This window comes from Peromyscus maniculatus, chromosome 1 (genome assembly GCF_049852395.1).
Source record: "Peromyscus maniculatus bairdii isolate BWxNUB_F1_BW_parent chromosome 1, HU_Pman_BW_mat_3.1, whole genome shotgun sequence".
Taxonomy (NCBI): domain Eukaryota; kingdom Metazoa; phylum Chordata; class Mammalia; order Rodentia; family Cricetidae; genus Peromyscus; species Peromyscus maniculatus.
The window spans coordinates 165194699-165220760 of NC_134852.1; the positions used below are offsets into that span (position 1 = coordinate 165194699).

The following is a 26062-nucleotide window of genomic DNA, read 5'->3' on the forward strand; positions in this document are numbered from 1 at the left end:
TTCATAGCTGTATGCAATGGTCACTCTGGGACTCTATAAAGGAACACTTCTGAAACATGCTTGGCCTCAGAAGCTTTTCTTAGACAAGACAGAGATTCCAAACCCCTTTTCTTTATATCCTGTACTTGAAATTCAGAATCACCATGGCTGAGGCTGCCATGTTCTGCTCCCTGGGACTGGAAGTTGACATCCTCATTCAAACACACTTTTACCAATTTTCTGTTTTAGATCATTTCCTTCACTGCTTAAACTTTTCTTTAATACTTTTCATAAGTGGAAAGCATAGGTGGGTGGGGTCTTGCCTCTATGTCACCACTCCCTTTATTCTATTTAGCATTATGTTTTTCTTTGAACTTTTCATCTCTTTGTGCACTGGACAAAGCTCTATTACAAGTCCTGGTGCTCATTCTCTCCCTAAATTTTACATTTTGTATTTTTCCTTGTTCAGCTTGCTTCTTGTCATTATAGATCTGCATATGAGTGGTCACTAATAATCAAGCAAAGCAGTCAATGTCTGGCTATTTTGAAATCTTCTTTGTCAATACCATTAATATAAAACATTTCAATTTAGCCTCAGGCAGAATTTTTGGACAAGGGCAGAAAGCAGCCCATTCCTTGCCAAATTCCACAAGAGCCATCTCTAGGCCACTTACCAATATTCTTCCCCTTTGAAACTTCTTGAGCTTCTTCAGTTCAAACCACCCTCAGCATTGTCTTCTATGCTTATACTAGGATGGCTCATTAATGTTTGCTTAAAGTAGCCAATGGCTTTTTCTAGTTGAAAGTCACCAAGTCTTCAGTATTCATCCCATAAACAGCATTGTCAGGTCAATCACAGCTATACCCCACATCCCAGTACCAACTTCTAACAGAGTCAGTATTCTATTGCTGTGAAGAGATACCATGGCCATGGAGACTCTTACAAAGGAAAGCATTTGATTGGAGCTTGTTTACAGTTTCAGAGGTTTAGTCCATTATCCTTATGCCAGGGAGCATGGTGTCAGGTAGGCAGACATAGTAGCTGATAGTTTTATATCAATATTTGAAGGCATGAAAAAGAGAGAGACATTGGGCCTGGCTTGAGCTTTTTGAAACCCTAAAGCTCACATGTAGTGATATACTTCCTCTAACAAGACCGCACCTAATCACTGTCAAGTAATATCACTCTCTAATGACCAAGCATTCAATTATATGGGCCTATGGGCACCACTGCTAGTTAAACCACTGCACTATTCGACACACACACACACACACACACACACACGCACGCACGCACGCACGCACATATATATATATGTATACATATATATGACATTACAACCCATATATATCTGTATGTCCATGTCATATATATGCATCAAATTACCATACAATATTCTATCTGTATGTACAATTAAAATAATATTAATAAAATTTTGTGATTCTATGACTGACATGTGAATTTTATTCTGATTCATAAAATATTTTACATCATTTCAATGTTAAAATATTTTGTTTCATGGGATATGCTATTGCTATTATTGTTTGGAAGAAACTGTTATATGTTAAATACATTGAGAAATACAATTTGGATAGCTTTATCTATCATAATGATACAGCAAAAGTGATTAAGTAATGTCTGTCTTTTCACTCTAACATAACTGTTTATTATTTAAAAATGTCACATATAAAAGCTTTGCTAAAACAATTCAACAAAGACTGAAGTACTTATTATTGAAGAGGTAGTGACTATTTATTCCTGGATAAAATGTTACAAAGTACAGTTCATTAAACATTGTAATATTTTTTAAATTGTGGCTATGGAGAAAAATTTTGCAGCTAAGGAAATTTATAATATTAAGACAAATTTATTTTATGAACAAGTGATATTTGACATTTGTGTTATTTCATAGAATAATTTTAAGAGGGATTAAAATCCTTTTGTTGGAATTTGATATCATCAAATGACTAACCCTAGAGAAAATTTACCTTCTCAACAACCTTCATGAATGCACTCTTGACCTCCCTGTTCCTCAGGCTATAGACTAATGGGTTCAGCATGGGGATGACCACAGTGTAGACCAAAGATGCAATTTTATCTGTGTCCATAGAGTGACTGGAGCTAGGCTGCAAATACATAATGATGACAGTCCCATAGAAGAGGAAGACCGCAGTAAGGTGAGAAGCACAGGTGGAAAATGCCTTTTGGTACCCCTCACCTGAGCGCATTTTCAAAACGGTGACAAATATGAATAGATAGGAAATCAAAATAACAAAAAGTGCAAATATAACATTGAAACTAGAAATAAGAATCAGAATCATCTCACTTTTGCCTGTATCAGAGCAACTCAAAGTCATGACTGCTGGAATGTCACAGAAAAAGTGATGGACCACATTGGCCATGCAAAATGAGAGGTAAAATGTGTCTCCAATTTGCACAGAAGCATTCACAAAACCAATGATATAGCAACCTGTGGCCAGACGAGCACAAACACTTTTTGTCATGATGGTGGAATAATGGAGGGGCTTACACACTGCTGCATACCGGTCATAGGCCATGGATGTCAAGAAATAACATTCCATAGTGGCGAAGGCTGCAAAAAAGAACATCTGGGCAGCACATGCATTGTAGGAGATGACCTTATCGTCAAGAAGCAAGCCAGATAAGAACTTTGGAGTGACTGTTGTGGAGGAACAAAAGTCCACCAGAGAAAGGTTGCTGAGGAAAAAGTACATAGGAGTATGGAGACGAGAATCAAGCAGAATAACTGTGATCATTCCCAGGTTCCCAATCAAAGTGATAATGTAAATAAGTATGAACACAATAAACAGTGGAATCTGTAGTTCTGGGGCTTTGGTTAGTCCCATCAGGAGAAATTCATTCACCTCTGTAATATTCTTCATTGATGGTATTTTGTTAATTACAAGATGATCTACAGCAAAGTAAAATAAAGGAAAATATGAGTAAAAAAGAAAAAATCAGGATGTAAATTAAAACACTTAAACTTATTTTTATGACAATTTCTTTTTAACAGTTATAAAATATAAACAAGCATACAATTTAGAGGATAAATAATCTATGTGGGTTACACAATTTTTGCTTCAAGTTTTTTTATCTTTTGTAACTTAGTCTCTATAATCCAGGGTAAACTTGAACTCAAGAATCTCCTCTTTCTGCCTCCAGAGTACAGTGATTATAGACTTACAACACTACACTAAACTAATAACATGATTTTAATTATGAATGGTTTTCATGACTCAGCTTCCAGGGTCACTGATTTCATTTATGAATAAACTGAGCTACAAAAAGAACATGTAACCTTAGCTCTCCTGGGTTACAAATTCATAATGTAACATTTTCAAATAAGATCTGTTCAGTCTACCAGTTTACACATGTGTAGTTATCGCACACCAGAATTTGTCTATATTCCTATCAACCTCCCTTCAGTCACACAAGATTTACTAATTTTTATGCACATTTATGTATGAAAAAACTTTCTAATAGAAAAATTTTATTCAAGTGGGCACAGGTATCAGCTGGTAGAAACAAACATGAGAAGGTGCTACAAAACATAATACCAGTAATGAATTGAATTGATTTTCATTTTATTTAATTTATATTTAAAAATTATCCCTATTGTGTCACACTCATGAATAAAATTGTCTCATAGAATAATTTACAAATGAATGTACTGTGGATGGAGAGGGATAAATACCGCATCAGAGTCATGTCCAACCAACAAAGTCAGTTCTGAAAAGAAAATACAGCACTGGTATAAAGCTCAGTGTTCAGGGAATTGACTGTGCATTAGAATAAAATCTATACTAGTTATTAGTTGTGAGACATTCAGTATAACCTGATTCTCTGAATTTTATTTTATCTGTCAGTAAAACATAATTTACTTGGTCTTTTTTTATCAAGCTCAAATTACTGAGTATTAAATGAATTAGTGCATATACAAGTATGATGCAAATTTTTAAGTCCTGATGAGTGATCAGCTGCAACATGATTATTAAATTATTGAGTGGTATCTGTGTTGGTGTAGGAAAAGGAGTTGTTAACAAATGGTTGTACTCTGATAAATTTACATTTTAACTTGTATTTTCCTATGTCCTAAGTCTACTCAAAGTTGTTTACTCCAGTATTTCCCTATCCTTTCTCTCTCAGGTAGATACCTATAGCAAACAATTTGCTTTATTTCTTCATTGCAGAACAATTTTTCCTTGTGCTTCAAGAATCTCATTTTACATGGGACTTATTTTACTGTTGTTATTGTCTATCACCTTCTTGTCTCTCCACATGTGATTGCAAAATATGGATCTTAAATTAACTGTTTTGTTAATGCATAGCCTAACTATTAAGATGAGCCTCAGTTTTTATTTATACTTTAGCATTTTCTGTTTTAGAATGGTTAATGTATTTACACTAGTCCCAGGTTCATCTTCAGTTTAATCACTAAACAGTTCTTTCTATCACATAAAACAACCTAATTGCAGGTGTCTGGGGTTTTAATGGGGACCCTTTATGGACCATTTTACTAATGGCTGACATGCATATATGAATAAAATATAGATAATTACCTTTATAGTTAGAGTTGTTGAAGCTGAGCTGTCTTCAGAGATTATATAGCCTTCTTTATAATTGTGTATATTAATCAAAAGAGAAAATTGAAATATTAATATATCAAAATAACTGTATGAATTTATGTCTTAAGTCAGATCTCCAGAAATTATTAATAGTTTAAATTAATACTTATGAGCCAGTTTTCCTCATAAATGATTGATAGCTATTTTAAAAAGAGAATATTTATGTTCAGAGAAAGAGAAAGAGAGAGAGAGAAAGGGAGAGAGAGAGAGACAGGCAGACAGGCAGATAGACAGACAGATAAGACATATAATCTTATCTTATGTAAATAAAAGAATTCAGACTATGATTACATTATTCATATGCAGTATGAGTTAAAAAGTCAAGTCATGTATATAATACATGCAATTAAGAATAGATAAAAAGTAAGACACTGAATTTGAAGGTGATGAGATAAGGAAGTATATATAGGAGAGTTTAGAGGGAGAAGAGAGAAGTGAGAAATAATGTAATTAGAGAATCATCTCAAAATTAAAGAAAAAAGAATAAAACTTAAATCCATGTCTAACTGATTTTCAAGTCTGTACCTGTAATCACTATGATGGTAGCTTTTATAGGTGAATACTAATTCAGGTGAGACAGTGAGTAAATAAATAAAAAGGAGACTGTAGTAATGAGCTAAGTAGGTTCAATACAATTCTTTCAGAGTCAGTGGACATAGTGATACACCATTTTGGGGGTGATATATCCCTTTAATAACATGTCAGAAACTACAGACTTATTAAAATTTAAGAAACCTGTATTCAGGTCTTATAGATATTGTGATCTCTTTTTTTCTGTGCATTTTGAAATTGTTTATCAGTGAGTTCTGTTTCTTCATCTTTGGATAGACATGATAAACTTATCTCTAATACAATATCACAGAATTGGATATGTTTTGTCTGCTTGGAGTTTCAGACTCACCACAAAATATCTGAGTAAAGTCCATTGAGTTTCCTAAATGTTTTGGAGTTCACTTGGATGAATGTAAAACGAAGGATCTCTGGTCAGAGTCTTATCTCTTTAAAGTATTACCATGTGAGGCTACGATAATATTTCAAAGGCCAGTTTGGGGAGCTAGGTGAAAATTATACAAACATAGAATTCTCTCAGGGAACAGACTCCCTCTGAGGGAAGCAATTTTTCCTCACTCCACTTATCCAGCAATTAAAATTCAAGGAAGATCATATTGTTATGTTGAGTGGCACATAAGTTCATTAGTAGCAACTGCTGTTATTTCTGTCTTGTGTCTTGAACTTTCTAATTTGCCATTTTACATATGAATGGTGTAGTTAATGAATTTACATGAGCATATTGTAGCTATTTTAGTAATTTTTAATATTTATTTTTCTATGTTTTTATTAATTTATTTTTATTCTTTCTATGACAGATAGCATTATTAACCCACTGGGTACTGATTATTTGGATTTAAAGAATTCATAGTTGTCACTTTCATGCTTATGATTGATATTGAAGTATGACAAAGGTATCAGAGATGGGAAATTGAATGTTTTTGTAAGTCAATTCAAACTTTTGGTTTAGAGCTGTAGTTAAAATACGATTTTTTTCTATCATGACTTAACTTTCCTTAACACACACTGTTACCACAATATGTATATTCTACCAAGATGAATTGTTCATGAGCTAGCCAATATTCACTATGGAACAAAATTCAAAGATATCCACATGCTTAGACACAGGAGTCAGATTTTGCTGCAGGAACATCTTCATCTGAAATGATGGTCACTTCATTTCTTTGGTATCTGCCTCACCCAATTATTGACCCTTCCACAAATCTTATGATGTTTCAGTGGTTTCTGGAAAATTGAGCCCCAGTGTTCCATAGCAATATCCCACTCACTAATGAAAATTTGTAGTTCCATTTTTACTTTTTCATGTTTAAATATGTTTTTATTGAAATAAAATTATACTACTTTCTCTGCTTCTCTCCATCCAAGAGCTCTAAGATCCTCTTCTTCAAATTCTTCACACACTACCCACAGCTCTCAAGCTTCTTACCTCTTTTATTTGATTGTTAGTGTTATTAATATGTAACAATATATTTAAGAAAGGCAAATTCTCATTTTCCAAGCAGTTGCTGGTTGCCTGTAGTTCTTAGTCTAAGAGTGTGACCCCACAAAATTTTCTCTCTTCTTTCTACTTTAACATGTCTACTGGTGTTACTATTTCCCTGTCTTGTTTTTTTATCCATTTCTAGGACTGCTTTACTGCAGATATCCTGGCATTCTGGTTTTACAATTTTCTGCCTCCTCTTTCCTGATGTTCATTGATTCATAGGTACAGGAACTGTGGTGTAGAGGCATCTAGTTTTTGGGAGAGGGAGTGCTGATATCACAACAATCTGTTGGACTCTGGACTGTAGCTAGTATTTTGTGTTTGTGATGGTCTCTGTAAGCAGCAAAGATAGGTTAATTGTGTTAGCCACACTATTCTGTGATGTAAGACTATGATTTACAATGCAGTGAGGAATTATGCTATCAAAAATGGCTTTAGTAGATTCTTTTCAAGATTAATGCTATCAATAGCTCTGAGAAGTTGGTTAGGTTTTAAGTACTAAACATGAATTCTCTCCTGTTGAGTAGGCATTAATTCCAATTAGTTAGCTGTTGGTTACCACCAACATGAGATTGCCAATTCTTAGACTTTTATGGATATCTTGCCACGCTGGTAATTGCCATGGTTCATAGCTGTTGAAACTGGGTAGGACTTTTTAATTGTTTCCTTTCCTTATCAGCTTGCATAGTACTCTCTGGAATCATGAAAGCTAGACTTCAAGGAAAGGTAAGATTCTTTTAGGTCCAAATCAACTGAGTCCTATGAATTAAGTGTACAGGGTTGTCAATAACAAGCACCTACTCTTAACTCCTGAGAGGCATCTAAGGGCTGCTGCACTGATATTCAATACTGTTTTAGGAGTGACTGGGACTACTCTGACCAACCATTCAGAAATTTGAAGTTTTCATTGTAGAGGTCTTTAACTTCCTTGGTTAGGTTCATCCAAAGATATTTTATTGTCTTTGATGGTATAATAAATGGGAGTAGCTCATGGGAACAGAAGGTTCCATACAAACTTCCAAAGGAGAGAAGCAACCAATAATACCACCCAAACATGATGCCTATGAACCACATCAATGATCAGTATGCCTCAATAACCCTATGGGTAATAGAGGTACACATATCTGGGTGGTAAACAACAGCTCTCTAATTGGACTTAAGGCCCATTCAATAAAAGGAATACTATCATTGGTTCTGGAATCTACCTAACTCATCATTGCCAGTAAAATCACGTTTATTTGAGGAGAATATACAACCACCACTTACTAGCCCAGCATAATCCCTAACAACAATCTATAAACATTTGTCTTTATATCCATAGATTACTGTGATATACATTCCTCATCAAGGAATCTTCTCTGTGCTATAGAGAAAGACCACTACAAAAAACCATAACCAACCAATATGCTAAACTGTAGAGTCCAGTCCCAATGGAAACAACTAAACAGCATTGCTAGAACTAAGGCTCAGGGAACATTGCAGAAGAAGGAAAAGAAAGACTGAATGAACAAGAGGATCATGAACTTTCCTTTGAGTTTTTAGTCTTCTAGTAATATCAAAAGATCTACCCACATAATCTTACAAACATGATGGCCCATATGTGCATTGAACAAGGAGGACACCAACAATCTTTCCAACCTGCATGGGGTAAGTTCCATGAGGCCTCGACCACAAAGAACTACATGCAAGTAAATAAAGCTGGGAAATTGAGAGATGGCCCTCCTTAGAGAAGGCCACATAAATTTGTAGTCAAGTACCAAAAAAATCAGCTGTAAAAACTGATATACAACTATCATTATACATACTGATCATGATATGTGTGTGTGTGTGTGTGTGTGTGTGTGTGTGTACACAACACATATACATATGAAATAACAAGTGATGAAAAAATGAAGCCATGAATTTGAAGAATGGGGCAGAGTTCAAATGAGGGTTTATAGGGAGGAAAGAGGATGGAGAATTATTGTAATTGAAATAAAATAAAAATAAAAATAGATGGGATGGTGACCACGATCAGATTTTTAATCTGTTTTCGGTGCATAGACATGCTACTGGGTTCTGTAAATTGCTTTGTATACTGCCACTTTGTTGAAAGTTTTGACTGTTTCTAAAATTTTTTGGTGAAATTTTTAGGATCTCTTATGTATAATATATTATCATCTGCAAATGGTGATAACTTGACATCTTCTTTTCCAATTTATATCACTTTAATTTCCCTTTCTTGCACAATTATTACAGACAGTGCTTTTAGCACTATATTGAAAATGAACTGGGATAGTGGAAAGTATTGTTGCATTCCTGATTTTAATGGGATTACTTCAAGGGTATTTTCATTTAGGGTATTATTGGCTATGAGTTTCTCACATAGAACCTTTTTTTATGTTGAGATATGCTCTATGCAGCCCTACTCTCTCCAGTACATTTATCATGAAAGCATGTTGAATTTTATCAAATGTTTTTTCTGCATCTATTGAAATGATCATATGATTTTTGTCTTTAAGTCCATGTTATTATTCATATTAATTATATTTATTGACTAACTTATGTAGAAACATCCCTGAATATCAGAGATAAAGTAAACTCCACTGGGATGGATTTTTATTTATTTATTTATTTTCATTTTCTTTATTAAGAAATTTTCTACTCACTCCACATACTATCCACAGATCCCCCTCTCCTCCCTCCTCCCAACCCCAGCCCTCTTTCCCAAGCCACCCCACATCCCCACATCCCCCAAATCGAGGTCTCCCATGGGGAGTCAGCAGAGCCCAGCACACTGAGCCTAGGCAGGTCCAAGCCCCTTCCCACTGCACCAAGGCTGTACTTTAACATGTACTTGTATTTGATCTGGTAGTATTTTATTAAGAATTTTTGTTGTATATTTATTAGCGATATTGGTCTGTCTTTTTCTGTTGCTGTTATGTCTTTACCTGCTTTGTCTATTAATGTAATACTGGGAGCTTGGGAGTGATCATTATGCTTCTTTTATTTTGTAGAGTTTAAAATGATTGGTTGTAATTGTTTTTTGAAAGTCTAGTAGAATCAACTGTGAATCTTCTGGGTCTGGAACATTTAAAATCAAAAGTGTTTTTATTACTGGTTCAATTACTTCCTTTTGCATGGGTATGTTTATATTCCTGTCTCTTCATAGTTTTACTTTCATTGTTTGGGTGATTTGAGAAATTCATCCATTTCTTGAGATTTTTCAATTTAATGGAAGACAACTTCTAAAAATTTTCCTTTGTAACTCTCTAGAAATATTTTGTGTTTGTTGTAATGTCTGCCTGCTCAATTCAGATTCTGTTAATTTTGGGTCATTAGAGTTTTACATTCTCATCAGAACCACCAGCTCCCCAATAATGACACAGACTTATTAATTATGAAAGCTTGGCCTTAGCAAAGGCTTCTCTCCCTAGCTCTTATAGCTTAAATCAATGCATATTTTTATTAATTTAAATTCTACCATATTGCTTTTACCTCGCACCATTTTATATGTCCTACTTGTTTCACATCTTGATGGCTTTCATGTATGCCTTGAATATTCTACAACATTTCCCACTTTTTTTCTAAATAAAAAGGAAAGGTTTTAACTCTAACATAACACAACTATATACAATAAGAAGAATTATCAGGTAAGAATTACATTCATAATGTCCACTCCATTTGCATTTGGTGTATTCAGAGAAAATACTTTATTATCTACCCTATCTTTATGAATCTAAAGTTTTATATTTAAACCATCATCCATAATAACTTGTAATACCATCCTAAAAATATCATTTTAGACTTTAAAACATTTTCTTAGATAAACAACTTAAGCTTTTATGTCTCTGAACCTTAGGAACTTTACATCTCTTAATAAACTTCTTTTTTGAATTTGATAACAAAGAAAATGATATAACTATCTAGTCTTCAACTCCCATCAGAGACACAAGAAGAATAAAATATTACCTGAGTAAACAGTAAGTGCAGAGCAAACAACTTCCAAACCTGTAGAAATGACAGAGACAACTGGCTACCTGGACAGTCACTCTAGATTCCTCTGAAATGTTGGATCATCCATCTTTATCTAACAGGCTTAGATCATCTGACAGACTTTTCTGTGAAGCAAGAATTTTGAAGAACTCTCCTACTTGGTCTTGGCAAAGTTCGGAAGTAGCTTCTTTTGTGTCCAATCTGTGCTTGCTGTGTCTCAGGGTGTAACTGGAGTTTTCTCACTGGGTTCTGCCAAACCTCAGTGGTCCCTTAGCCCACTTATAAAATAAACATACAGATGCTTATATTATTTGAACTACTTGGCCATTAGCTCTGGCCTGTCATTGTCTAGCTCTTACTCTTATATTCAGCCCATTTCTATTAATCTATACTTTACCACATGGCTCGTGGCATATTGGTACCTTACATCTTTCTTGTCCTGGTGGCAGCTGCAGGCAGTCTCTCCCTTCCATTCCTGTATATATTCTAGGCCTGTAGCCAATTTGAATGCACCAAAAATGCTGAGAAACATTAGGTGACTGTCCAGGTTGCCAGCTGTCTGTCTACTCTTGCAAGATTCCCGAAAGTTGTTTGCATCCATCTTCCATTTCTCAGGTACCATTATATTCCTTCTCAGGTCTTTGATGGGATTGAAGACTAGCAGTTATAGTTACAACTTAGTATATGTATCTTTGATAGAACATATTAAGTATTAGAGTCAGATTCTTTAGGATAGGACACCTTTTGGAATGATCTTTGTAACATACCATTTACCTAAGCTATCTAAATATAATAAAGGCAATTTGCAGCAAGCCGACAGCCAATATCAAATTAAATGGAGAGAAAGTCAAAGGAATTCCACTAAAATCAGGAACAAGATGAGTCTGTCCATTCTCCCCATATTTATTTAATATAGCACTTGAAGTCCTAGTTAGAGCAATAAGACAACAAAAGGAGATCAAGAGGATTCAAATTGGAAAATAAGAAGTCAAACTTTCACTATTTGCTAACAATATGATACTATATGTAAGTGACCCCAAAAATTTTACCAGGGCACTCCCACAGCTCATAAACTCCTTCAGTAATGTGGCAGGATACAAGATTAACTAAAAAAAACAGTAGCCCTCCCACATACAAATGATAAATGGGATGTGAAAGAAATTCGAGAATCACCACTCTTCACAATAGCCACAGATAATATAAACCACCTTGGGGTAACTCTAACTAAGCAAGTGAAAGACATATATGACAAGAACTTTAAATCTCTGAAGAAACAAATCAAAGAAGATATCAGAAAATGGAAAGATTTCCTATGCTTGTGGAGAGGTAGGATTAACATAATAAAAAATGGCAATCTTACCAAAAACAATCTACAGATTCGATGTAATCCCCATCAAAATCCCAACATAATTCTTCACAGACTTGGAAAGAACAATACTCAACTTTATATGGAAAAAAAATCCCAGGATAGCTAAAACAATCCTGTATAATAAAGTCACCTCTGGAGGCATCATGATCCCAGACCTCAAGTTCTACTATAGATCTATATTAATAAAAACAGCTTGGTATTGGCATAAAAACCAACTTGTGGACCAATGAAATCCAATTGAACATCCTGACATTAATCAACACTCCTATGAACATCTGATTTTTGACAAAGAAGTCAAAACTGTACAGTGGAAAAAGGAAAGCTTCTTCAACAAATGGTGTTGGCATAACTGGATGTCAACATGTAGAAGATTGCAAATATATCCATATATCACCATGCAGAAAACTCAAATGCAAGTGGATAAAAGTCCTCAACAAGTATAAGCTTGCATTCCCACCAGCAGTGGAGGAGAGTTCCCCTAGTTCCACATCCTCTCCAGCATAAAGTGTCTTCAGTACTCACATCACCAGGGAGGCTACCTGGAAAACAGGACCACAAGAAAGGATCGGCCAATGACAGAGGAATGGCTGAGATCTACATGAACAACCTGGACATGAGTGGGAGTAATGAAGGGCAAGGGTCAAGGGAAAGAGAGCCTGTGGGAGTGGGAGATCCCAGCTGGATCAAGAACAGAGAGGGAGAACAAGGAATAGGAGGCCATGGTAAATGAAGAACACATGAGAAAAGGAAGAAACAAAGTGCTAGAGAGGCCCACAGAAATCCACAGAGATACCCCCACAATAGACTGCTGGCAATGGCCGAGAGACAGCCGGAACTGACCTATTCTGGTGATGGGATGGCCAAACACCCTAATAGTCATGCCAGAAACCCCATCCAAGGACTGAGGAATCTGGATGCAGACATCCACGGCTAGGCCCCCGGTGGAGCGCTGGGAGTCTAATTAGCGAGAAAGAGGAGGGTTTATATGAGTGAGAATTGTTGAAACCAAGGTTGGATAAAGCACAAGGACAAATAGCCAAATGAATGGAAACACATGAACTATGAACCAAAGGCTGAGGGCCCCCCAACTGGATCAGGCCCTCTGAATAAGTGAGACAGTTGATTGGCTTGATCTGTCTGGGAGGCATTTACGCAGTGGTACTGGGTCTGTGCTCATTGCATGAGTTGGCTGTTTGAAACCTGGGGCTTATGTAGAGACGCTTGGCTCAGTCTGGGAGGAGGGGACTGGACCTGCCTGGACTGAGTCTACCAGGTCCATCTCAGTCCTCTGGGGAGACCTTGGTCTGGAGGAGATGGGAATGGGGCGTGGGCTGGGGGGGGAGGGGAGGTGACAGGAGGGGGGAGAACAAGGGAATCCGTGGCTGATATGTAGAACTGAATGGTATTATAAAATAAAATAAAAGGAAAAAAAAGAAAAAAAAGTCCTCAACAAAATCCAGCTACACTGAACCAGATAGAGGAGAAAGTAGAAAGTAGCCTAGAAACCATTGGCATAGGAGACTACTTCCTGAATATGACACCAGTAGCATAGACATGGAGAGTAACAATTAATGGGATCTCCTGAAACTGAGAAGCTTTGAAAGGAAAAAGACATGGTCAATAAGACAAAACCACAGCCTACAGAATGAGAAAAGATCTTCACCATCTCAACATCTGACAGAGGGCTGATTTCCAAAATATATAAAGAACTCAAGAAACTAGGCATCAAATTACCAGATAATCCAATTTAAAAAATGGGTACAGTTCTAAACAGAATTTTCAACAGAAGAATTCCAAGTGACTGATAGACATTGAAGGAATCGCACAACATCCTTAGTCATCAGGGAAATACAAATCAAAATGACTCTGAGATACCATCTTACAGCTGTCAGAATGGCTAAGGTCAAAAACACTGATGACAGCTTATGTTGGAAAGGATGCAGAGCAAGGGGAACAATCCTCCACTATTGGTGGGAGCACAAACTTGTACAGCCACTTTGGAAATCAGTATGGCATTTTTCTCAGAAAATTGGGAAACAGACCCAGCTATACCATTCTTGGGCATGTACCCAAGGAATGCTCAATCTTACAACAAGGACACTTGTTCAACTATGTTCATAGCAGCATTATTTGCAATAGCCAGAACCTGGAAACAACCTAGATTCCCCTCAACTAAAGAATGGATAAAGAAAATGTGGTACATATACACAACGGAGTGCTACTCAGTTGTAAAAAACCATGATATCATGAAATTTGCAGGCACATGAATGGAGAAAATATCTTGCTGAGTGAAATAACCCAGACTCAGAAGACTGATGGTGTTTACTCACTCATAAATGGATCCTAGATTTAAAGCAAAGGATCATCAAACTACATCTCACAAGTCCAGAAAAGCTAGGAAACAAGGAGGACACTAAGAGGTTTGTACAGCTCACTTTGCAACTGGAAAACAGAAGAGATTCCCATGAGTAAACTGATGATGAGGGGGGGCAATAGAGAGTAGGATATGGGGGATAAGAACATGAGGGAGCAGATGGTTGAGCTGGAACAGAGATGGAGTGAGAGAACAATGAAAGAGACATCTTGATAGAGAGAGATATGGGGTAAGGGAGAAACCTGATGCTAGGGAAATTCCCAATAATCCACAAAGACAACCCACATTAGACTACTAGCAATAGTGGTGAGTGTGCCTGAACTGGCCTATCCTGTTAATCAGATTGGTGAATACCCCCAACTGTGTAGCTGAGGTTTTTTTCTAGTCCTGCCCAGCCCTACAGACCTTCCAGCCGCTTAAAAAAATAATCACTCAGTAGCTTATATTAATTAAAAGTGCTTGGCCATTAGCTCAGGCCTACCACTGACTAGCTCTTAAATTTAAATTCAGCCCATTTCTGTTAATCTATATGTTGCCACGTTTTTTGTGGCTTTACTTGTGTGCCATTATATGCTGCTCCCTGGACAGCAGGTTGGCGTCTCCTGACTCAGTTTTCACCCCAGAATTCTCCTTTTTGCTTATCCCACCTATACTATACTTCCTGCCTGGCTCCCGGACAATCAATGTTTTATTTATCAACCAAATCAGAGCAACACACATTATCAACATATAGAAAGACATCCCCAGCACAATTGTCATCATAGATCCTTCATCCAGTAACTGATGGAAGCAGATGCAGAGATCTACAACTAAGCACCAGGCCAAGCTCCCAGAGTCTAGTCAAAGAGGGAGGAGAGATTATATGAGCAAGGGGTGTCAAGATCATGATTTGGAAATCTACAGAGACAACTGAACCATGCTAGTAGAAACTCATGAACTTTAGACTGACAGCTTTGGAACCTGCATGGGACTGGACTGGACCCTCTGCATATGGGAGACAGTTGTATAGCTGGATCTGTTTGAGGGTCCCTGGCAGTGTGACCAGGATCTATTCCTGGTGCATGAGCTGGCTTTCTGGATCCCATTACCTATGGTCAGACATCTTACTCACTCCTGATGAAGTGGGAAGGGGTTTGGTCCTGCCTCAACTGAATGTACTAGGCTTAGCTGTCCCTCCATGGGAGAACTTACCCTGTTGGAGGTGGGGTTGAGGGTGGGTGGGTAAGAGGAAGGTGGGAGTGGTGGGAGTGGGAGGAGACATGAGAGGAGGATCTGTAGTTGGTATATAAAATGAATAAAAATATTTAAAAACATTATTTGTAGCTTTATATGTGAAACAAATATAAAATCTTGTAAGATTCCAACATGTGTATGGTGAATTTCACAATAGACATTAATCATAAATTCTACCACTCTAGCACTTTTTTTGCTTTATATATATATATATATGTGTGTGTGTGTGTGTGTGTGTGTGTGTGTGTGTGTGTGTGTGTGAGTGTGTGTGTATAATTTGCTTATTGTTCTACATGAAGTGAATTTTTTATGTAATAGTGACAATATTACCATTCAAAATGATAGCATAGATAAATAAGTAATTTATTGAATATTTTTTGTGGATACTAAAACAGAAATTGAATATTATTAGAAAAGCTGATGAAATACAAATACGTCTGGAATTAGTTATTTACCAGTATTGGGATCACTAACAAATCTACCAAATCAGTATAATATGGCAGTGTTATTCAAAACAGAGTGAGGGAAGTTTGCAAACATTTTACATTATTTTTGCAAATTTAAACTTGGTCCAATATGAGAACATTAATGTACTCATTTTGTAATACATTAGAAAATGAGGGACAATAGAAAATATGTAACTTTTAATATGAACTTGGGCACAAAGAAATATTTCTACTGCACTCTTATATTTCCACTAATATTAACATAAATCTTATATAATATTTAATCACAGTTTTATCAATCTTGAACTGATGTGTCCAATTTTATAGAACTTCCTCAATTCATTTATTAATGTAGGAAGTATTTGTGTCTCTATATGAAAGACAATATATGGATTACTGAAGATAAAACTCCAAACAAATTATATCTAGCTTCTGTCAAAGAGTTTTTGTTCAAGCCTAGGAAGAGTGGTTAATTTATGAAAAAAAATTACAAAGATTGTATATTGACTGGAGTTATAAAATGTAAATCAGATGAAGAAAAGAGGAACCACTTGTGTTTTGAATATCATGCAGAAGTTCATGGATGCCTCCAAGATATGTTTCCAAGCAGACATCATTTAATTAGTTTGTGCAAAGACAACTGCAAATGCTAAGATTCTAAGCCAGAAGCATGCTTAGAGTTGTTCGTGAATAGAAAGAATTTAGTGTGAGTGAACTGGGCAGAATGGGTAGGAGAGTTAAGAAATTATATACATAAACCTAGTAAAGTAATGGTATTAGCCATTTCAAAATTCCAGACAAAGAAACTAATGTTATTTTGAATGACATGCTGTTTTCTATTTTAATTTTAGTTATTTTTTATGCTATTGTTTTTGTTTTAGTAAATGTGAAAGGAGAGTAGTTGTACACTTAAGGATAAAAATGACTTGGTTTTTCCCCTTTTCAAATACTTTGCTTTAAAATTTTATCATGTGAATGCTTTATTACCAAATAACTCAAATAGATTAAATATTTGTTATTTATTTATTATAATTTCATAACTATTAACATATCATAAGAACAAGCATGTAGTTCATCAAATATAATTTATATATAAATCATGATATATTTTTAGTTTTATGTTTTTATTATTTTATAAACTTATTGTAAAACCCTTGCAAATACATGTAAACATCTACACCAAATTTAACCAGACCCAATGTCTATGTGCACATACATTCATCAGATTAAAGGAAAGAATGAGGTTATTAGGTGTAGTTTTTTTTAAGTATTCCAAATGATCATTAACATTTAAGTAATCAAAGACAATTAATGATAAGTCAACCAATGCGCATCACTAAGGTTCTAAACCTACACATAGCTTTGACCTTTGAACAACCCTCTTAACTGCATTTTTAACTTCTTTGTTCCTCATGCTGTAGACCACAGGATTCAGCATGGGGATGACCATGGTGTAGAACACAGAGACAAATTTATCTGTGTCCATGGAATGACTGGAACTTGGCTTTAAATACATTATGGTGACAGTCCCATAAAATGTGAAAACTGCAGTAAGGTGAGAAGCACATGTGGAGAAAGCCTTCTGGTATCCCTCATTTGTATGCATCTTCAAAATGTTCATAAATATGAGTAGGTAGGAAATCAAGATAACAAGAAAAGCAAACATAATGTGAAAACTAGACATAAGAATAAGAATCATTTCATTCATGTGCTTATCAGAGCAAGCCAGAACCCTCACTGCTGGAATATCACAGAAGAAGTGATTAATCACATTGAATACACAAAAATGGAGGCTGAAGGTGTCCCCTGTTTGTATAGAAGCATTCAAAATGCCAAAAGCATAGGAGCCAATGGCCAGATAAGCACACACACCTTTTGTCATGGTGGTAGTATAATGTAAGGGTTTACACACTGCTGCATATCGATCATACGCCATTGAGGCCAACAGGTAGCTATCCACTGTGGCAAAGAACACAAAGAAGAACATCTGAACAGCACAGGCATCGTAGGAAATTACATTGTTTCCTGTAAGGAGTGCAGTCATGACCTTTGGAGTGACTGTTGAGGAAGAACCAAAGTCAACCAAGGAAAGATTACTGAGGAAGAAGTACATGGGGGTATGGAGATGAGCATCTAGCAAAATCAGAAGGATCATTGCAAGATTCCCAACCAAAGTGAAGACATAGATAAATGTGAACATCATAAAGAGAAAAACATGAAGCCCTGGTGCTTTGGTTAGTCCCAGGAGGATGAATTCACTCACTTCTGTGGTGTTCATGGCTGTTTTCTGAATCCAAAGGATGTTCTTTGAAATGGACAAAAATAAAAGAATAAAGGCTCATATGCCTGGAACATTATATGGAGATATATATTTAGTCTCTTCAATCCTGTGAAGCTGATTGGTTATAATGTCCATATCTATATGAGCCTATAGCATCAAAGAGTTTGTGAGATTTATACAGGCATACTCACAACAGTATAGAATGTCAGATAAGTTAAGCAGTAACTTCCAAAATGTTCTATTTATGAATTTGAATTCATTTTAAGTTCATTCAGTTCATACTCAAGCATTACATTTGGTGTATACAGCTTAATACTTGAAACTAAACTGTAGCACAATTCACAAATATTTGCATTTTATATACATTAAAATAAAGGTGTCATTGCCTTCCAGTTCAACCAACAAAGGTGATTCTTAAAAGAATATATAGTATCAGATCTAAAATGTATATTCTAGGAAAGGTTGTAAATATTCATTGATCACCTTCCTTATTTACTTCTAGAGATATTGGTTTGTATCCAAGTTCTCTATCCATAAATAATGCGTAGATTGCACTGGGCCTAAGTGATTCTTATAAGATTTAAATGAGATAATGAATGGTAAAGGCCTGATAAGAAATAGCTGCATTATTAGAAAAGAAGATAATATTTTTCCTGGGTAGGAGAGGTAAGAGCCCAAGGCTTCAAGGTAGAGGTAAATTTTCAAATCAGGCAGCTTTGCTTGTGATTTTCCTCTACCTACATGCTATATCATCTCATCTCTCCTCTTCTTCTAGTATGTCTGTAATATTCCTTCATCTCCCATATAGGTGACCATAGTAGCCATTCTCATGAGCAATGAAAAACCAATTTATCCTAACTAATTTATTATTTGAGTTTATATTTTAGCTTGTGTTCAAAGATTCCCTTTCAACAACCACTATACTTTCATCCCTCCTCTCTTGTCCCTGCTGCACTGTATTCCACCTCTGACCTTAAAGTATTTACTTTGTTACTATCTCACCCACAGAATAGCTTCAAGTGTGAATGTTTATAGAAGAAATATGTACTGTGTTTTATGACATCTGCTGTTTCCATTGGGCCCATCTAGACTACCCAGAACACTCACAACAATAAAGTCAAGTAAAGGCACAAAGACATTAGTACCTGGTCTTAGATTATGGACTTCTGAAGAGCCATTTGTCAAGTTATCAAGACAAGTCTGAAAAATATACTTGAAAATTATGTATATATTTAGATTATTAAAAAAGAGAAATAACACATCACTCCAATTTACAATTGTATCATAAATAGTGTATAAAGAAATATTCATTCTTACATGGTCATTTTGCTATATTTTAAGAATGAGATTATAATATAGTTAAAACATTTCTTCTTCCCTTTCCTTCCTCCAAACTGTCTCTAATAACCCTCTCCATTGTTGTTCAAATCCATGGCCTGATAAATACTGTATATTTACTGGTTTATCAGAATAAGGAAAGAGATACTGTATATGAACATATACATTAAAAAGTATAAACACATATATATTTATACACATGTTTATATATCTACAAATCTACATATATGTATGAGTATATAAATATATATATTACAGTTCAGAGAATTAAGGAAAGGGGCCTTCTTAACAGTCTATACCCAGAATAAATTTACTCAAAAACTCAAATCTATCTCTAATTGGTTTAAAAGTCATTCCACTACAGGAATTTCTAAATTAAAAAAAACAACTCAAAAGAATGAGGCTATGAAAAACTGAGACCAAAAATTGAATAAGGACATCTGTATGTTAACGATTACCTACCCCTGGAATTTGAAGACATGCCCTTCACCCTATTTGGACAAGCTCACCCTTCAATAAAATCAAGAATCTAGCAATAACCCAATCAAGGCATTATCCAAACTAGGTTTCATCTAATTGTTTCAAAAAGAGAAGCCTTGTAATTCCATAAATATTTCTGCATTCCTGTGAATGCCATAATTTTCATTTTTAAATTCTGCTACTATGCAATTTTCAGGAAATAATAGTTCAAACATCCATATCAGTCATCAAAACTTTATAGACAATTTAGGTGATTCTTTGTTTTCACGTTAATTAAAGGTTTAGCATTTTTTTATTAAATATAAAATCGCATTCCTCACAAATTAAGGATAATACAGTACAGGATTATGAATCAATATACACATATTTTTGGAGAAGTTGTTTCTAAAAAAAATATTCCAGCAAAAATTTATAAGGTTTCTGAGGCATAAAAACACAATGATGGGATGAGTAACAAGAACTTAGGATGCTTTGCTTTAGGTTTAGCATCTACCATATATACTTTCCATATTATTAGATGTTATTTTTTTTGACTAGGCACATCTTCTTCACTTTGTGGAAAGAAATAAAATTATTTTCCCACACGATTCATGAAATAATGCTGTTGAAAACTACCTAAAATAGGAATAAATTTTAAATTTTTAGTATATGGCTATTGTATCAGAATGAGTCAGTATAATTGATACCTTGAAAGTTTCCTCTGGCCATTGTTGAAGCCTCACCATAAATATTCAGTATGGAAGAAGATTATTTTGTGGACAAAATATTAGCAACCACTTAAATACATAATGTTCAAAAGGATTCTGCTCAGTCTATGGCCCCTTTGAAGCAATGCAATGTGAAATCAAGATGGGATTATATACCTTACTATATAGGAATCTTGAGAATTGCAGTCTTGGAGCTCTCCAGGGAAAAGATTCCCTTTGAGGGTAGTCATTTCTCTTGTCATATTTTATTCATGAAGATGCATTTCAAATGCACAAGAATCTTGTCATATGTGTTTCAAAGCACACAGAAACTTCTTCATAATTGCTACCATTCTATCTCTTTTCTTTGTTAAAATATCACTTAAATATATATGTGCAGTAAGTTTAATCCATTTACAGTTATTGGAAATGTTTATTTTTAATTGCCAAATTTAAGAATTTCATACATGTATACAATAAAATTTCATAACTACCCATCTATCCTTCAGTTTCCTCTCCAACTTTCTGCATGAGATCTAGGGAAGCTTAGAGAGAGGAAGTAGGGGATTGATATAGGAATTTATTATGTATGTGTGTGAAATTCCTAACCCTAGCCCTAACATTATCTTCTCCATCACATCCTCCTAAAAACTTATTCTCTTCTCTTTGAAACTAAGTCACCAAGTATGGGACATCCATTTAGTGCTTTTTTTGCACAAGTGTTACACTGAATCTTGGGGAGATTAAATTGGTCAGCCAAGACAACACTGCTACACGAAACAGGAACAAGCTTTGAAGGTAAACCCCAGAGGAAATACAGATGGATAACTTTTCTTGACTACATTGACAAATGTAGAATAAAGAAAATACTACTATGGGACTTCAAATCAGAGGTAATTATATAAAAATAAAATAGAAACACATCTTTTCTTTTTTTGAGATTATAACATTACATAATTTATCTCTTAATTTTCTTTCCTTCAAGCTCTCCCACATCCTCCTCCTTGTTATATTTCAAATTCAATTTTTATTGATTATTGCTACATGCAAATATATATATTCATATATATATATATATGCCTAAATATAACATATATGTATTCCTAAATATAACCTGGCCTATTTAATTTTACTCATGAATGTTTGTTTTTAGGTCTGGTGACTTGGTATTGGATGACTAATTGTGTGTTTTTCCCTGGACAAGACTATTTACCCCACTTTCAGGATTCCTTAGTTTCCCATAGTTTCTTTGGTTTGGCTGATGCCTCATGGTCTTTACCTCATACACATTTGTATGCTATTGTTGTTTTCCTTGTTCAGTTCATATTTAGGCAGTCATGGTGAGACTTTATGAGTGTAGCTTCAGATTTTAATGAGAAGAAAGAACTTACTTCTACTAATTAACTATAAGCATAGTACAAAATAAGATGACTTTAGTTAAGAGAAACTGTATAATTTAAACATCTACAAAACAAAACATTGTATGTTCTCAGAAAAACAAATAAATGATAAACATATAGGGACATACTAATTTCACTGACTTACACATTGATCACTACACAATGAATATATGTGCCAAAATATCACATTTTCCTTACAATTTGATGAATATATATAGTTGTTACATGCTGATGAATTTATAAAAGGAAATAACAAAGGAAAATCTTAGAGGAGATCTGTGGTGCTAAGACAGTGGATGTTTTATTAAAAATAACTAGAAGGAAAGGAAAAAATGACCCCTAGAACTATGTGACAAAACCAGAAGCTCAGGGTGGGTGCCTGGCCCTGAGATTCTAGTGGGATTTTATTTTTCTTTCTGAACTTACTATGGCCCAACTGGTCTGATAATTAGAGTCACTTCTCTCTAAGCATCTATTCCCTCATGTTCTCATAAGGACTCTCCATCAAACTTAAACTTTTTGATGTCTCCACTAAGGTCAGAATGAATGGCCTCCCGAGTGATCTACTACATACCCTGATTCCCCTGATACATATGTGGAGTTTGTAATCTCCACCATGGTACTGGTAAAAGCACAGGCCAGAGTTCTGTTCTACAGCAGAGCTTGTGCAGGAGGGAAAGGAGAGCATTTCTCATAATACTTTCCTGAGTGTGGATGCAGGCCAATACTGGGCATGAAGGTTTTCATACCCCATTCCCTTTGTACATTTGCCTGTTCCTAGAACAATGGTTAGTATTAAAATCTGCAGGGATAGCAATTTAGAATAGTAAGAGAAACAAAATCCAGCCATTTTTACTTCCCAAGTGAAAACACAATAAAAAATAATGGCAATTAATTTTGAATAGGCCTACTACAGACACACCGTGAACTAGTTATCTTCTCCCTTTTGTTTTATTCCTTTTTTCACCATAATACACTGCTTTATATTATTCATGTTTTGATGCTGAGAATCAGAAGATTTCCGTTAGAAGCTGGTAAAGTGATTGCTATACTCAAAAGAAATAGGAGGAACCTGTGAGTTAGGAGAAAAATCACACTCAGCTTGGCTCTCCTTATATATCTTCTCCTGCCTTGAATAAGAATGATGTTTACTGCTGAGAATTAGTATGTCTCAACATTCCTGAGTCAGAGGTTTCTGTTGGGTGGAGGGACTCTCATAATTTTCCCGGTAGCTGCCATCTATCATTTGAACCACTGTGGAGGTAAGTAAATCAAATATGCTATACAATATCACTTGCTAAAGAGCACCAAGTCTCTATGGAAGAATGAGAACAATTTTCTTATTACCCTCTCTGTTCTCCCCAAACACAAATCATAAAGACATGGTTGATGGTGAGTAAGGGAAATTATTAGTCTATATGGAAAACATTGTGATATGGAGAAAAAGAGAGTACAGTTTTGCTCACCCATTTTGAAAAATTATTCCCTTATATTTTGCCCAGCTTAAATATATGAAGACACTGTGCACTTTTCTCTAATTGATAATATTTAAAGGGAAGAAGAGCTAACTAAGGGTTGTCCTTAATTAGACAGTAAAGCTGGGTGTGCCTAGATCTGACTGTTAGACCACTGTATATTTTTAAGATGTTGGAAGATATATCAGACATGTGAAATCCATTTTCTAGACCTTATGTTCATATTCAAAAGCCCATGTAATCTTCACAGTGTTTGCTGCTCATTAGACTTTCAATGTCTATTCTTCACAAAAATGTATGTAAGCATTACAAATAATGATAGTGAGTGTCATATGGTTTAGTGCAGTATGTATCACCCTATTTAGTGGAATTGAGGTCCACAAATATATTACTCATCTTTGGCAGCAAAGAAGTTCAGTGTCTATCTATATCACTTCCATAGGAGCAAACTGCCCACAGTTCCCCAGCATGCAGTTCACTATCTTCTAAACAGTGTCCTTCACTAGAAAAATAAATGAGTAAAAGACCTTGGTCATAGTTTGTAATTCTGTTGATATTCAAAGAGTATATTCTTTTATTTGTCCTAGGAACTTGTCATGATCATTCCCAAAGGACACCAATGGAGAATATTTCAGAGGTTACAGAATTTATTCTTGTGGGGTTAACAGATGTCCCAGAACTGCAGATCCCTTTGTCTATTGTCTTCACTCTCATTTATTTGATCACATTGATTGGGAATCTTGGGATGATCATGCTGATTCTGCTTGACTCCCGACTCCACACTCCCATGTACTTTTTTCTCAGTAATCTTTCCCTGGTGGACTGTGTTTATGCATCAGCAGTCACTCCAAAGGTAATGGTTGGCTTTCTCACAGGAAACAAGATTATATCCTACAATGCATGTGCTGCCCAGATGTTCTTCTTTGTAGCCTTTATTGCTATTGAAAGTTTGATTCTGGCCTCAATGGCTTATGACCGTCATGCAGCAGTGTGTAAACCGCTGCATTACACTACCACTATGACAAGTACCACCTGTATCCTAATTGTCACCTGCTGCTACATGTGTGGAATCTTGCAATCCTCTATCCATGTAGGCCTTGCATTTCATCTTTCTTTCTGTCTTTCTAATATGATTAATCACTTTTTCTGTGACATTCCTCCACTGCTGAACATTTCATGTTCTGACACCTACACAAATGAGATTACACTCCTTATCTTGGCTACACTGGATGTTGTTTTCACTCTCTTGGTTATCTTGAACACTTACCTGCTTATTTTCATCGCAATTTTGAGGATGCGTTCAGCCGATGCACGGAAAAAGGCCTTCTCTACCTGTGCATCCCACTTCATCACTGTCGCCATCTTCTTTGGGTCACTCATATTCATGTATTTACAGCCCAGCTCTAGTCATTCCATGGAGACAGACAAAATTGCATCTGTGTTTTACACCATGGTCATTCCCATGCTGAACCCTATGGTCTACAGTCTGAGAAACAAAGAGGTCAAAAATGCATTCATGAAAGTTGTTGGAAAAATTAAGTCTTCATTGAACTTAGTCAATTAACTCCAAAGTATTTTTTGAGCATGTGAAATTTTGGACCTTTACCCTTGAGGAATAATTTATTTTTAATTATTTCTTGTCTATGATTTCTTTGAACAGTTTCTTTTACAGAGAAAAGGTCTGTCTTCATGCATTGGTTATCTGACTAATTTAGAGTGAATCTGGAGTGTATCTTGCAAGAAATGAGATGTCAATTTAATATTTAAATCAATATTATTATGCTAGAGAATTCACATGGAATACTACTTCATTGTTATAAAGTATTTTTAGGTCAACTTCATGTATGCATGACAACAGTTATATTTTCAAATGTTTTATATTATCATTATTAATTACTATTATTTCTTTTTAAGTGTATGATTATATAGTTTCCCCTTCTCGGTCTTCCCTCCAAATCATAGTACATACTTCTGCTTCTTCTCTTTATAATTCATGTCCTCGTTTTTCACTAAATGTTAATGTTAAAAATAACTCCATGATATTTAAATCTGACATAAATTAATTTTTCTCATGTATTTGTGCTATAAGTAATTATCTTGAGATTTTGTCCTGCTGAATTCCAGGATCTAACCCCAAATAACTTAATTTCACATGGCTTTGGTGGTACAGATATCTTGAAACTTGAAGTTAAAATAATTTCAGTATCCACTTATGAGTGAGTACATACTATGCTTGTCCTTCTGAGTCTGGGTGATATTTTCTAATTCCATCTATTTGCCTGCAAATTTCATGATATCATTGTTTTTTACTGCTGAGTAGTACTCC

At 35.3% G+C, this 26062-nt stretch overlaps 3 protein-coding genes across 3 annotated transcripts; 1 reads left to right on the forward strand and 2 right to left on the reverse strand.

Moving 5' to 3' along the window:
- Positions 1-1953: 1953 nt before the first annotated feature.
- On the reverse strand, positions 1954-2883 carry LOC102906271 (olfactory receptor 5B17-like). The gene has a single exon (XM_015988585.2). The coding sequence runs from the start codon at positions 2881-2883 to the stop codon at positions 1954-1956; it is 930 nt and encodes a 309-aa protein (XP_015844071.2).
- Positions 2884-17412: 14529 nt separating this feature from the next.
- Positions 17413-18354, reverse strand: LOC102905967 (olfactory receptor 5B2-like). The gene has a single exon (XM_006995046.4). It carries the CDS (start codon positions 18352-18354, stop codon positions 17413-17415), a length of 942 nt encoding a protein of 313 aa, XP_006995108.4.
- Positions 18355-24355: 6001 nt separating this feature from the next.
- Positions 24356-25300, forward strand: LOC102926583 (olfactory receptor 5B12-like). The gene has a single exon (XM_006995032.1). The coding sequence runs from the start codon at positions 24356-24358 to the stop codon at positions 25298-25300; it is 945 nt and encodes a 314-aa protein (XP_006995094.1).
- The last annotated feature ends 762 nt before the right edge of the window (positions 25301-26062 follow it).